General features: G+C 33.2%; 1 protein-coding gene across 2 annotated transcripts in view; it reads left to right on the plus strand.

The window, feature by feature from the left end:
* Nucleotides 1-15311, plus strand: part of Nipbl (NIPBL cohesin loading factor) — a 174280-nt gene that overhangs the window by 82537 nt on the left and 76432 nt on the right. For both annotated transcript variants that reach the window (XM_028875607.2, XM_028875609.2), the window contains exons 6-9: nt 218-369; nt 6105-6265; nt 6972-7068; nt 9158-9784. In XM_028875607.2, the coding sequence (XP_028731440.1) occupies nt 218-369; nt 6105-6265; nt 6972-7068; nt 9158-9784 (1037 nt within the window). The remainder of the gene's footprint in view (nt 1-217; nt 370-6104; nt 6266-6971; nt 7069-9157; nt 9785-15311) is intronic.

A 15311-nucleotide genomic window follows, 5' to 3' on the forward strand; every position in this document is an offset into this window, starting at 1 on the left:
ATGGTGATTTTTATGTAGTAAAAGAGGTGAATCTTTAATTATTTGATGTGACTCTTATATTATGGATGTGAATAATTTATGTGTTATTTTACTGTTTTTCTGTATGTGTAAATTTTATTATATATAAATTGGAGTTCAAAGAACGTTGTCACAGTTAATTCTCAAGGAATTGTTCATTTCTTTTCCTGATATACTTCATTTGGGTTTCGGGTTTTAGCCGGTTTGTGCCACCACAGACAAGCTCTGGGAACAGATTTATGCCACAACAAAACAGCCCAGTGCCTAGTCCATATGCCCCACAGAGCCCTGCAGGATACATGCCATATTCCCATCCTTCAAGTTATACAACACATCCACAGATGCAGCAAGGTAAGAAAGTTGGTTGTTATTAATGTAATTATTGGAGATACCTAAATAACTATAATTCCAAACAAGCTTATTTAAAAAATAATTTTTAAGCATAAACTAAAATAATGTACACTTTGTTGAAAAAAATTTTTAACTGTGGCTTAAATTGTTTTAAACACATTAAATTTATTTTTTCGTGATTTATCATTGAAGTAAATAGGGCATTGCCATTGAGTCTTTGATTAGGTTACTATGTAGTTATGTTTTGTTATGAAATTAAGAACTTTTAATTGAGTTCCTTCTTACGGTATCATTTTATTTTATATTTATGATTAAAGAAAATTAGAGGTTTTGATACAAAATTTTCTGAGTTGAATTACTATTCTCAGTTTATTGCCAGTTCTCAATATTGTATGTTTATATCTATTGCCTTTTAAAGATTATACTGTCTCATGACTACTAAGTAATTTATTAGCAGTACAAATTCTTATACTCTTTAAATAAGTGTTTAAGTGTTTAAATAAGGCAGAAATTTTCAATAAAAAAGAACAAATATCTGTGTTTTTGTTTCCCATAATTATTACCAAATTATAAATACTATTATAAGTCATTAGTTTCTATATATATGATGGTGATTATATTGTTATTGCTGTTATTATTGTTATTATTATGTATAAAGCCAAAACTTACTTTATTTGAATTTTAATTACAAACTTTTAATTTAGTCATCTATCAAAACAGTCAATTTCTAGTTTCCAAAACTAGATAAAATATTATATAGAGATCATTTTACACTAACTTGAAGAGAAACTTGAAGGCAATTACATATTTGAAATACGTATTGAATTTAATATGAGTGCTGAACATACATATAAACTGGCACACAATGACATTGGGAACATTTTAAATGTTATTAGTCAAAGGACAAATACCTTAAGAGCACTTTTAACACATAAACAGTCATGTACATAGGTGTGTATGTGGGAAAGCACATCATTTTATACTCAAATACTGAGGATGTTGGGTGGTAGGTCCTCCTCTCCTTTTTTGAGCAAAAAAGATTCATTTTTCAAAACCAATCAAAAGAAAAATTGGTTTAAGGCCCTGTTCTGTCATGAGTCATTCCTTAGAATGCTCAGATGCCAGAAACTGAAAACATCACTCTGGGTTTTCTCTACCTAGATATTACTCTGGCACAGGGTATATGGTAAGTCAGTAGGACAGGAAAGAATTGGAGATAGGGAAGTTTAGAATTTGAGAAAGATAACATTTAAAACATTTTCAATTTCATATTAAAAATTTAACAATGCAGAATAAAAATGCCATGCCTATGAGCCTTTCTTCAGCACCTTCCAAGGAAGATTTTTCTTTTAAGTCAGTACTCACTAGAATATTTCACTTATAAAACTTAGTTTCTAACATCATCCAATACACAGCTGTATTTCATTTTCACCAGTTTTGTCATGAATATGTTCTAACCTACTTTCTTTTTCAAGGTATAATCTAGTTTCTTGAATGTTGTATTTGTTTTTTTATCTCTTTTGACTTTTCCTTCTTTGAGACAAGTGTAGGTCAGGCTGGCCTTGAATCCCTGATCTTCCTACCATAGGGTCTTTGGTGCTGGAATTTACAAGTAGGCACTACCACACCCAATTCAGCTCTCAATCTAAACAGTTCTGTACTTTTTTTTTCTTCATCATACTAATTTTGCTTTGTTTTATGTAATACTAGCAGTTCAATGTATGGTCTCATGTGCACTAAACACACACCCCACTGAACCATAGTTAGCCTTTCGTTGTTATTCTGAGACAGAATCTAAGCTACTCAAACTGTCACTAAACTTGCTCTGTTCCCTAAGCAAGCTTTGAACTGCCTTCCTCTTGAGTAACTGGATTGCAGGTCTATAGACTAGGCTTGGCTCTGATTCGTGTGTGGTGGAGAATTAGCAGTCTTACCTCATATTCTAGACTTTACTGTTTTCTCATAGTATGTCTTGTTTGTTTTCGTATTCTTTAAATTTTCTATCAGCTAAGAAATACATTTTAAAGGATTTATTTTTTGTATGTATTTTTATAAGGATATTCCATAAATGATGTATACTTCGTCATATATTACATCTGGAAATACACAGGGCCCAGTGGTCCACTTATTTATAGGTTTTTGGTGGTACCATCTGATGTGTTCACTGATCTAAATACAGTATGTATTTTTTTAAACTTTGTAATTACGAAATGCTCTGGGTTGATACTGCAAATATCCTATTTTCTAGTAATCTTATAGAGAGATCATCATACAGTGATTGTGTTTTTAAGATTTTTTTATACTGTTATTGGAATGTTGTAATAGTTTTAATTTTCATTCAAAAGGTGTCACATTGAAATCACTGTGTAAGAATGACTTAATAATCTATACAACAAAAATACAAACTTTTAGTAGAGATTGAGAAAAACCTGTTTATGAGCAAATTGAAAATCTAGATTTGAGAAAAGAGATAAATTTCTTTATCAGAACATAAATATGTGATTACATAAGTATATATTATATATGCAATATATTGTTTATATACTAAGGTATATAAAATTATTAGTATATTGTGTGTGTGCATATTCTATATATAGTGTCAAGACCAAGACAAAAATTAACTTAAAAACTAAAAATAGGCAATTTATTAAACAGCCAACAGATACAGAAAAGTTTAACAGATATTCAACATAATTAACTTGAAGTAATGAGAAAACAAATATAGTGTAAATTGAAATAAAATTTATATTAAATTGGTAGATGTTTTACATTTTTAATAGGGATAAAAGTTTATACAAATTTTGTATAAACTGGAGAGCAGTTTGCATAGTTTATACATTATTTACCTCACTCAGTAGGTTAAAACTTCCTTAAATGGGGCTAAGGAATAAAACACCTTTTTTTATTAGGTTTCCAGAGCATTTAATGAAGAGTTAATCAAATCTTTAACCATTTTGTCAAAAAAAGAAATACACTAACACTTTCCCAACTTATTTATAAAATTAAATAATAACTGAATTCCAGAAACAGGTGAGGAGGAAGAGTATGATCCTGTTATAGTACATGTTCATGGAAACAAAATTCTAAAAGATTAGGCAGTCGGTGTTCTCAGTCTTTACGACAAAATTGGATATATATTAGGAATTTGTGGACTGCTTAAAGTATGTAATTATTGCAATTCAAATTGATAGGGGCAAGGGAATCTCCTTAGCAGGGGCCAAAATAAAATTCAAAACAATTTTATTCATTATTTTAAAACTATTACTGTATGATAATAAATTGGTACAGCTTTATACTGCTATAGGGTGTCTAGTGGTGACCACTTAGGAATATTTTTCTTTAAATCATGTGTCACACATGAGAACCTGTAGTTACCACTCTAACATAGTGAGCAATGGGTATACTAGACAATAGAGGAGAAGTATATGACCTCTCTACATATCTAATTTCAATGTGTAGATAGACATATGTTCATATGTGTGCATGTGAAAAGAAGAAATGAAATGTTAGTTTGGTTATAAAACTATCTTGGTGAAAACTCAAAAGATGCTACAGAAAAGATATTACGTTTAATAAAAGCATTTTTGTAGTCCCTGAGTATATTATTAGAAATGAAATTAACCATATTTTACATACCAATAAGCAATTACAGATACTGTTTTAACTATCTGTAGCACTCCTAAAGAAAACTGCAAGATGTCTTGTAATTAGGGAAAGATGTCTATTACCTTTGTTAACAACATGATAAAAAGTAAAATTGTGCTGCCCTCATAGATATAAGAATATTGAGGTAAAGATTACTTTTTCCAAATCTATAAACTCAGTATAACATTACCAGAAATTTGAAGCAGAGTATAGTATGAAACTGAGCCAGCTTCTAAAAATTCCTATGAAACAAGTCTAAGAATAGGCAGGGCATTTTTTTTTTTTTTTAAATTTCTTTCGTCTTTTGATGTTATATAATTACATCACTTCCCCTTCCCTTTCCTTCCTCTAAATCCTCCCATATATGCCTCCTTGGTCACATTCAAATTCATGGCCTCTTTTGCGGGGGTTATTCTGTTTTGTTCTGGTTTCTGATTTTTCTTTTCTTTTTTCTTTTTTCTTTTTTTTTGAGAGAGGGTCTTTCTATGTAGCCATAGCTGTACTAGAACTCACTCTGTAGTCCAGGCTGGCCTCTAAATCACAGAGATCCACCTGCCTCTGCCTCTCAAGTGCTGGGATTAGAGGCGTGAATTATCACATCCAACTGGCCTCTCTTGGATAGGATAGTTTTTAAAAAGAATATTGTATAGCTCAATATAACAGGAACCAAATTTGTTGTACTGTTAGTACGGACATGGAAAAGTAATGCATGCTAAAGCACAGTGTGATAAAGTGTCTAGAAACAGACCCATAAAGCAAGTGAAAATTTCATACATATCTTAATTAGGAATAAGATATAATTAGATACTAGGTAGTATATAATTGTATATGATAATAAGGGTATATTATTTGTTTACTTATGCTGAGACAGTTGGGAAAGAAAGCATAATTGGGTCGTTTACCCACAATATACTTTAAAATAAAATTTATTTTTATAAAACTTTTTAAAGTGTAGAAAACTTTTCTATGACTTTGTGGTGGTAAGGAGGGAATATGAGTGGCAGTATAAATGAGTCTAAGCTTTGATGCTGATTAAGAAATGTAAACTAAAGTGACTATCAAGAATATTTTTCACCCTCAGTAACAAATTACTGGTAAGTATATAAAGCATTGGGAATTTTCACATACTGCTGATGAATTAAGTAATTTGTAAAGTTATTTGAAAATATTCAGAAAAACTTACGAATGTGTATAACTTGTAATTTTATTTACTGGTCTAAGTCTTTAAAGTTAGAGACACATTTATAAAAAGACTCATCTATATATCATAAACAGTAATGCCCAGTAGTTTAATCCAACTGTTCCAATATACAAATGGATAAATACATTATATATATTATACAGCACAATATATGTAATTGTTTATTCAATATAAATGAGCTTAAGATTGCATATATAAGAATGGAAAAATCACAGCATAATATCTAACTAAAAGGAAGTTATGTGCCTGGAATTCATGAAGCCCTGGATTCTGTCCCCAGCACTGCATAAAACTAGGTGTGTTGGCACAGGCTTGTAATCCCAACATCTAGGAGGTAGAGTAAGGAATACCAGAAACTCACAGAAATTCTCAGCTACATAGCAAGTTTGAGGCCATCCTGTCTGAAAAATGAAAAACAAGATGGAAATGGATTTATAAATGGACCATTTAGAGCATTATATTCAAAACAGTACTTATGTATTATTTGAGAATGTTTATTTACAATAAAATATAAAAATATATATGCATAAATAGAGTGTTAAAAACCCAAACTATTCTTTCTTATGGAATAAAGAGAGAAGAGAATAGAGAAAACACAAATATAGAGAGCTTTACCCATGTCTCTGGTGTTACACTTCTTTTAAAACTGGATCTGAATGACTCTATCATAGTGTTAAGATTTGTAGTCAATGTTTGTAGTTTTGTTGAGCTTTTAGCTTGATACGGGATCCTAAGTAGCCCGTGCTGGCTTCAAACTTGCTATGTATCCAAGGCTCAGTGCATAAATGTTCATTATATTCTTTATAATTTATGTATGCTTAAAATATTCTTGTAATTGTTTTCTAAGAATTCTAGTTAATTTTTATATTTTTAAAATGTTTTATTCCAGCATCGGTATCAAGTCCTATTGTTGCCGGTGGCTTGAGAAACATCCATGATAACAAAGTTTCTGGTCCATTATCTGGCAACTCAGCTAATCATCATGCTGATAACCCTAGACATGGCTCAAGTGACGACTACCTACACATGGTGCACAGGCTAAGTGGTGATGTATGTAATGTACTAGTTATGAATGCGGTAATGGCTGGTATCTGTCTTATAGCCCAGCATTTTCATGGCACAGGTGAAGGATATCTACTCTACTTTTAGATTATACTAGATTCTGAGAATCTACGTATGAACACCATACCTAGAGCTTAATCCATAGAGCAGGATTAAATTTCAGTTTTAATTTAATAGTGCTTATACCAAAATATTCTTTCAAGTAGCAAACTTTTGTTCATATTTGGCCTTTTTTCTTTCAAAGATATATTCAAACTTCTCCCTTCCTCATATTTAACATTTTCTCATTAAAGTATTTTGCATATTAGAACTTTTCTTACTTGGATGTCACTGCACTTTTGTGTAAACTGCCTCTGTCTAAAGATGACAGAGATGACAGCAGACTCTGCTCTCAAGACGTTTACAGCCACGGAGAGTCCTCTTCCCATCTCTCTTATAGAAAGCAAACCAAATGGAGCACGCTCATAATGTCAGTTTTCTTTATTCATTGCCGTGCATAGGGTGTTGATTCTTTTGGATACAATTTCAATTCTTCTAAGATATACCATGAAGAAAACAGGAAAGTGCAGAAGAATTATACTGTTGAATTTCAACACTTTACCTGTCAGTAATTTATGTCTCTCCTAGTTCTCTTTAAGATTTCCATAATGCATCTCCTAGCATTCAAGATAGAAATTTTATATTTTATTTTTAGGATGGCGATTCTTCAACAATGAGGAATGCTGCATCCTTTCCCTTGAGGTCTCCGCAGCCAGTGTGTTCCCCTGCTGGAAGTGATGGAACTCCTAAAGGTATCATTTTAACTAGAATTTCCTTCTGTGTAGTTCATATTTCAAGCAGATCTAGACCAAGTAGCTAGATATTTAAGTCTGTTCCAATTTATTTAAGTTGTTCATCTTTGTATTTGCTAAATCCCAATAAACTCTCATAGTATTCTTAGGTATATACAGTATCATTCTCACTAGTAAATCCAATGGCCCATTCACAGTCATAACCTTCTTACCCTCTCTTAAATTTTTGAACTGTTTAATCAGATCCATCTGTCCACCTCCTGAAAAAACTTACTTCATGTTGAACTGGTTTAGCTGGCTTTCCTCCTGCTCTTTGCATTGGCTTTTTTTGTTTTGTTTTTTACTTTTTAATGCATCTCTACAGGCTTTTTTTTTTCTTTTCCCTTTTCAAGATTTCTATCACTAGAAATCAGTGTCCCCACTGTACTTTTTACCTTTTGACCTTTAATCCCAACACTAGGTTCTAGATTCTAAGCCAGCCTAGGCTACATGGTGAGACCCTGTCTTTAGCAAAAAGGTAGTAAAGCTGGGCAGTGGTAGTGCACACCTTTAATCCCAGCATTCAGGAGGCAAAGACAGGCAGATCTTTATGAGTTCGAGGCCATCCAGGGCTACACAGAGAGAGAAGAAAGAAAAAAGATAGTAGAGTAGTAAGTTCAAGAGAGTTAAAAATGTGTCATTTCCTTGTCAATTTCTGATATGGGCTGATCTGCTCCATGTGGTAAAGCATTTTTTTGCAGATGATGTTCCAACTCAAGGACATTCTTTATAAAGTAGAGGCTGAACCCATATCTTGAAGGTTTGTTACCAGCTGTTGACTAGATTCTCCAGGGAGAGAGAGAACAAGAATGAAAAGGAAATAGGCAAGAATGATAAAAAGACAAGAGTGAGAAAGCTGCAGTGTGGAAGGTTTTAGTTCTGTACATGTGTACATTTTGAAGGATTACAAAACCCAGCTTCCAGAGAAGAAAACCTCCAGGATACTCTATTTGTAGATTAGCCATCACAGTTAGAGACTTATCATTCAAGGTTTGTCAGGATAAGAAGGGATAACAAGGAATAGATAGTTCATCTAAATAACCATCTTGCTTTTCTTCTGACACTTAGGGGAAGATGGATGATGGGTAGATAGATAAATGATAGAAAACTTCAAATTGAAGCAGCTTAAACAATATCATAAATACATTATACATCAAAAGCCTAAACTTCATTTTATCAGGTTGTTTTCCAACTAGTCTTAAAATATTAGTGTATTGTCAGTTATTTTTATTTGATTTTAAGGTAAATTGTTGAAATTTGAAGCTTTTTCTAAAGTATATGCAATTTGCCACATAAACTTGAAGCAAAAGAGCATCATAGTACCTGTAAGAGTGCATACAGAAAAATCTGATCCATAGCTTTTCATGCTTGCAAGCTATTTAACTTTATAAAAAAATTCTTAACTTCTATGAACATTTCTTTTTAGAAAAACTGTGGGACAATAATTATTGGAGGATTTATTAAGGCAACTCCACATAGTTAAAAGGGAGGTTTATTTGGGGGTAACTTAAAACAAGTAAAGAGAGAGGTTACAGGATCCAGGAAAGGTGAGGTGCAGTCCAACAGTGTTCTCTGAAGAATTCTGCTCAGTCTACATCCAGGAACCAAGAGAGCCTCAGGGGCAGGCCATAGGTAGGCGTGACAGTTACCGGAAGCCTCAATGGGGATAGTACTTCCAGGTCAAAGCTGGAACTGCTACCCACTACAAATAATGCTCAAGAACTTTCTTAAAAACTTTCTTAAAAATGAATTAATCAAACATGGTGGTATACACAGGTAACTGGAGCATTAGAGAGCTGATGGCAATATCAGGAATTCTAAGTCAGTGTTGGTTTCCTAGCAAGTTCAGAGCCAACCTGGAGAGCTTAAGTCTTTGTCTCGAAGATTAAGTGAAGTAGTATATGAAATATCTTTTATAGTTCAAACTACAGTTCCAAAGTACCTTGGATTAGATGATTTCTTAATATTTGGTCCAACTTAACTATGTTACCACTTAATATTTTTATTACACTAAGATAAAATGTGTGTTTCTGCTGAATTGTTTTTCTAGGATCAAGACCACCCTTAATTCTACAATCTCAGTCTTTACCTTGTTCATCACCTCGAGATGTTCCTCCAGATATCTTGCTAGATTCTCCAGAGAGAAAACAAAAAAAGCAAAAGAAAATGAAATTAGGCAAGGATGAAAAAGACCAGAATGAGAAAGCTGCAATGTATGATATAATTAGTTCTCCAACCAAGGACTCTACTAAACTTACGTTAAGACTTTCTCGTGTAAAATCTTCAGATATGGACCAGCAAGAGGATATGCTATCTGGTATGGAAAATAGCACTGTTTCAGAAAATGATATTCCTTTTAATGTGCAGTATCCAGGACAGACTTCAAAAACACCCATTACTCCACAGGACGTAAACCGCCCACTTAATGCTGCTCAGTGTTTGTCGCAGCAAGAACAAACAGCATTCCTTCCAGCAAATCAAGTGCCTGTTTTACAACAGAACACTTCCGCTGCTACAAAACAGCCACAGACTTCTGTAGTGCAGAATCAGCAACAGGCGTCACAACAGGGGCCCATATATGACGAAGTGGAATTGGATGCACTGGCTGAAATTGAGCGGATAGAGAGAGAATCAGCCATTGAAAGGGAGCGCTTCTCAAAGGAAGTTCAAGATAAAGGTAAGAGATCTCTTTACAACTTCCACATCAGGCACATGTATGATTAATCCTTATGTCTTCTCCTGTGTGAATTCTATTCATTATCTGAAAACTGTATCAGATTTGGTAGTTCTGTACTATAGATTATCAATTATGAACTATATGATTTTATTTTCTTTTTTTCTACTAAAATAAGCATTACTGTTTCAATGTTACACTTATTTTCTCTAAGTTATTTCTCTAACAGAATTGTACACCATCTTTATTTTTTTCTGCAAAAACAAGGGTCATTACCATTGAATTATTTTAAAGCAGGTACAAACAAGGTGTGGTGGCTGATGCCTGCAATTTCAGTACTTGGGAGGCAGAAGTCAAAGGATTGCTGAAAGTTGGAAGCCAGGCTGTGCTTTCTAGTGAGGCTGCTGCCAGCTGGGCTGCAGAGTGAGACCCTGTCTCAGAAAACCAACAACAATAAAAACAATAGTACAAAGTGGGTATATCTAAGGGAAATTTATGTGTTTGTTTATTAAGCAGTTACATATTCCATTTGGTTTAGAATCCTTCTATTTTTATAATGCAAAGTTTTTATAGTAAATTTTAGAAAGTTTTAAGCTAATATTAAATAGCAAACCCTAAGGATCAAAGAACTTTGGATGGTGATTACAGTGAAGTGTTCCCTTTTATCGGACTAGTATATAGTAGGGCACAGTTTGAGGGTATACCTATGTTATGAGCTTTTTGGCTTACTTCATCCTTCATAACCAAATAAAAGTAAGTCTTGCCGGGCAGTGGTGGCGCACACTTTTAATCCCAGGACTTGGGAGGCAGAGGCAGGTGGATCTCTGTGAATTCAAGGCCAGCCCCGTCTATAGAGTGAATTCTGGGACAGCCAGGCTGTTACACAGAGAAACCATGTCTCAAAGCAGCAACAACAACAACAACAAAAAACAAAAAAAAAAAAAAAAAAAAAAAAAAACCCTAAGTCTCTAGTGCTTAATTATTTGGCAAATGCTAGGTACAAAATCTCTTAAAAGTTTTAGGCAAGATACATGAGTTACTGAATTGCTAGTATAATTTATGAATTTGATATCTTTACAAATACATCTGATTATCCAAATGCAAAGCATGCTTTATAGTTCAGTTTTACTTCTTGATATTGAATAGAGTTCATTTTGCCTATCTATTCTATGACAGGCTCATCACTAAATAGCTGTGTTCTACTCTAAGAAATATGCTGAAGGTTCATGTTATCTCTTCTGTCATGAGGAATTTTTAACATTGTTGAAAAAGTAGTCTATATTTAGAAAGTATTATACTGTAGTACTGGCAGAGTAAATCATAAATAGAAACCATAGTCTTTATTTTACTGGTTAGAAAACTGGAGTCTTTTATAGGTTTGTTTGGTGTTTTGTTTTGTTTTTGCCTTTTGCAATGTTGATCATAAACCTTTATTAAAGATACAGTGTTGCTGATTCTTAATTTGTGATGGGAGTTTCAGTGTAGGTTGTAATGTGCATTGTACTCTCAGCCTTTATAGAAATTGTGCATGTTATTTAGCTTTCTTTATGATATTGGTCTGCACAAAATTTGTGACTACTATGACAGTTTTGAAACAACTGTTCGAAATTGTTACTGGCTAACCAGAAATAGTGGTAGTGGACTGAATTTCTGTGTGACATTTCACACAGATTCTGCTTGGAAAAAAGAGGGGAGGTAGTTTTTTTGTTGTTGTTGTTGTTGTTTTTAAGTGGAATGAGGGCCTTAAGAGATGACTTGGTGGATAAGAACAGGCTATGTTCTTGTAAAGGACTGGAGTTTGGTCCTCAGCACTCCTCATATCTGGCCGCTCACAAATGCCTGTAACTACAGCTCTAGGGGGCCAGTGCCCTCTTCTGTCCTCTGCAGGCAATTGCATACATGTGCACAGACACACACATAAACAAAAGGAAGATAAATCTGTTTTTAAAGAGTGCAGGGAAAGGGTGAGAGAGTGGCTCAGCGGTTAAGCATACTTGTTCTTTCAGAGGACACAGGTTTGATTCCCAGCAGCCACATGTGGCTCACAACCCTCCGTAACTCTAGTTCCATGCGCTCTGATGCCCCCTTCTGACCTCGGCAGGGACCAGGCAAACTCATAGTACAAAGACATAACATGCAAGCAGAACACATAAAGTAAAATACATATTTTTAAAAGCGGAGTGAAAATAAAGGTAATTGTACTAGGCATAATTTTGCTTACTTGATAAACTTATTTCTTACCCCTAATTTACTTGGGAGAATAAAAGCAATTACAATTTATAATTCTTCCAGAAATTTGTAATACATATTTTACTTGGAATCACTTAAATAATTTTCTCCATAATCTGTGATTATGTAGCTATAACAAATTTAACTGAAACTGAGAGGACAAAGCTAGCATACAGTTTTAGTGAAAGTTCATATACATTCTGTGACTATAAAGATTAAGTAGATCTTACTAACTGCATATTACAGTTGCCATTTTTAAGTTGTTTCCTGATGTCAGTTCCTATTATGTCATACATAAATTATGTGGAGATTTGGAGAGGTTAAAATTATGTATTATGGTATTCCATGGTTGTGCATAAAGTTATAAGTAAAAGTGTAATTCTTCTAGAGTGGTGGTTTTGCTAAGTGAGCACTGGAAAGATAAAATAGTCACTTGAAATTAAATCATCATTTTAACCATTATTTTGATGTTTTCAAACTAAATTCTAAAGTTAGCTTTTAATGTGTTCTAGAATATGGCTCTGAGAACTTTCTGTTGTATCACTGGTAACAAGGAGCAACTGAACTACTTGTCTAGTTTTGTTGCATACCTTTTTTAGGGTTTGAGTTGTTTGCCATGACATTATTTGTTATGAAAAAAAGATTTCTGTCAAAAAAAAAAAACCTATATCTTATGATTAAGAATAGAAGCTGATAACTGGAATTCAAGAAAAGAAATAGATTAGTCTTAATATTCTGCATATGTTGTAGTTAAGCCTAACATTACCTGGCTCTACACATAAGCAAAAATGCTTTCCTTTATGCTGGGTATTTATGTTCCTTTGCCTGTTCTTTCTTTGGACATTCATAAATATATGCACTAAAAGACTAATTGCAAACTAATGTTACACTATTCCCAAAATAAGTTTCTCTCTATCTGCCTTGCTCATACTTGTAGCATCTGTAATTGTATACATTAATTTTAAAAACCTGTTCATCTTTGCTTCTAGGATGACCTATCAGGATTGTGTCTGTCCTTTGTGTGCTAAATATTCCTGCTTTCTTTTGGTTAAAGGAATTCCTTTGTTTATCTCTGTCTATTTCTTCTCCCAAGGTCTGTTTTCCATATCAGCAAATGTAAGGAATGTCCTAGCTTCCTAATGTTTGTCATAATGTTGAAATACTCTGACTGCAGCTCTTATAAGAAGTAAATTGTAGATTGAGCATCTTTGATTTTCCCCCTAAAAAGTAAATCCAGAATGCTCTCAACATACAAAACTTATTGAACATCAAAATTTCAAGTTCCAGAGCATTATGAATTTTATTATTTTGAAGTTAGGGATGTCCAGCCCTAAAGTCCATGAAAATATTTCAAAGTCTGAAATACTCAAAATCAGAAATGCTTCAGTCCCAAGCACTTCCGATAAGGGATAGTCAACCTATGTTATGTACTATTCTGTGAAATAGAGGTACTGGTATTTGGGACAAGAGTAAAACAGTGAGCCACCTGACCTGTGCTGTTGTTTAGATGTGGGGTATTTTCATTTGTCCTAGTTGGCTACTGTGCATTTTGCTTTATAGTGGGTTTAGGTTTTGCTTAAAATATATTTAGTAACTGTTAGAATTTGTCTCTTATAAGCCTGAGAAGCTGAGACTTCTGGAAGGTAGGGTCTTATTTTCAAAATATTCACAACTAGATGACAAATGGTTTTGAAATTATTCCTTGTACACCTTTTCTTCAGGAGCATGGTGAATTCTGATAGCTAATGTTAAGATTCCTGAAACTAAAAGTAAATTAAAGGTAATCTGTGTCCCAAATACTAAGATTACTCTATACCTATGGGCTTCCATTGTTATGTAAAGGTCATGATATAGTGAAGACAAAAGAAGTGGGCAAGGTTAGCTGTCCATATCCAGAACCTGTTTACTGGGGTAAACCAGAGGAGAACTGAAACAAACCTTGAAATCAGAATACCTTTATTTCAGCAGTCGGGAGGCTGTGCAGGAAGATAAGTTAGAGACAGCCTGGACCATAGCAAGTCTTTCACCAGCGTGAGACTTGTTAGAGAGAAGGGGGTGACAGAAGAGGGAGAGAAGGCTGGCTTAAAACTTTGTATCCAGCAATGTTTTCTTTGTAATAGACAAAGTGAGATCTTTCTTAATCTTTACTGCGTCGCTTATATACATATTATCTTTTGTGTTATAATTCATATAATCTATAGTTTAAGAAATTTCTTTGAAATAATTTACTTGCCAAATTTTCATTTTAATAACAAAAGGTAAATTAAAATGAAGTTAATGCTCCATAAACTCTTTTAAGAATTTTTTTATCCTTTTAAAGTCTACTTACTAAGCTAATGTTTATTTCTGGAAAAAAATATATATTAATATATATGTGTATATATATATTAATCAAAGAATGAGGCACAGATTTCACAAAATTTTTTCAAATGCCTAGGGTTAATTATATTAATTTTGACGTATGATTAAGTTACTATTTTAATGACATTCACAAAAATCTGTTGCCTTGGAACTACAGAAATTTTAAGTTGTATGAATTTTTGGTTTTGTCATAAAAGATTAAGGAATAAGCTTAATAAGACATTCTGTTTGTGACCTAGTAATTGTTTTATGTGCTGTACGGCAAGATTAAAAATTTCTGAAAATATTTTAAAAGGGTTCTTTAAATATATATTTTTTTTGTATTCTGAGAATTTTTTTCCTTGGGTATTGATGCAAAAGGCTTTATATACACTCTTTATCTGGCAGGTTATTTGGAACTTGGGAAAACAATGTAATGATAATAATGGTAACATTTTATTATTGTTGTTTTAGAAGTGGAGCGTGTGTGACTATGATTTTGGCTTCTGTGTAACAGAAAGAGCAGATTGTATGTTTGGGGTGGGGTCCTGGAGATCAAACTCATACTCTCGTACATTCTAGGCAAGCATTCTACCACTGAGACATCTTCAGCCCTGAAGTACATTTTCATTACATTTGATTAGACTTTATATTGGAATGAGCTGCTCCTTCTGTCTTTGAGAGTCAAACAATGGAATTTGGCATAGAAAAGATGCATTACAACTTTAAAAGTGTTTTCAGGATTTTATTCCGGTACAATAAATAAAATAATGGTGTTTCACATGTTGTTTTGAAGTTTTAACCTTAAGATACTGTTCCCTTAAATGGTATATTCCATTGATAAATATTATCAGAGAATAGAAATTATCTCCTAAAGGTAACTAAAGACTTTTAAAACATAATCAAGAAGTTCAGGAAATAAATTGAGTAGACAAAAACCACAAGGCACTATAAATCTAAC

Source organism: Peromyscus leucopus, chromosome 11 (assembly GCF_004664715.2).
Source record: "Peromyscus leucopus breed LL Stock chromosome 11, UCI_PerLeu_2.1, whole genome shotgun sequence".
Taxonomy (NCBI): domain Eukaryota; kingdom Metazoa; phylum Chordata; class Mammalia; order Rodentia; family Cricetidae; genus Peromyscus; species Peromyscus leucopus.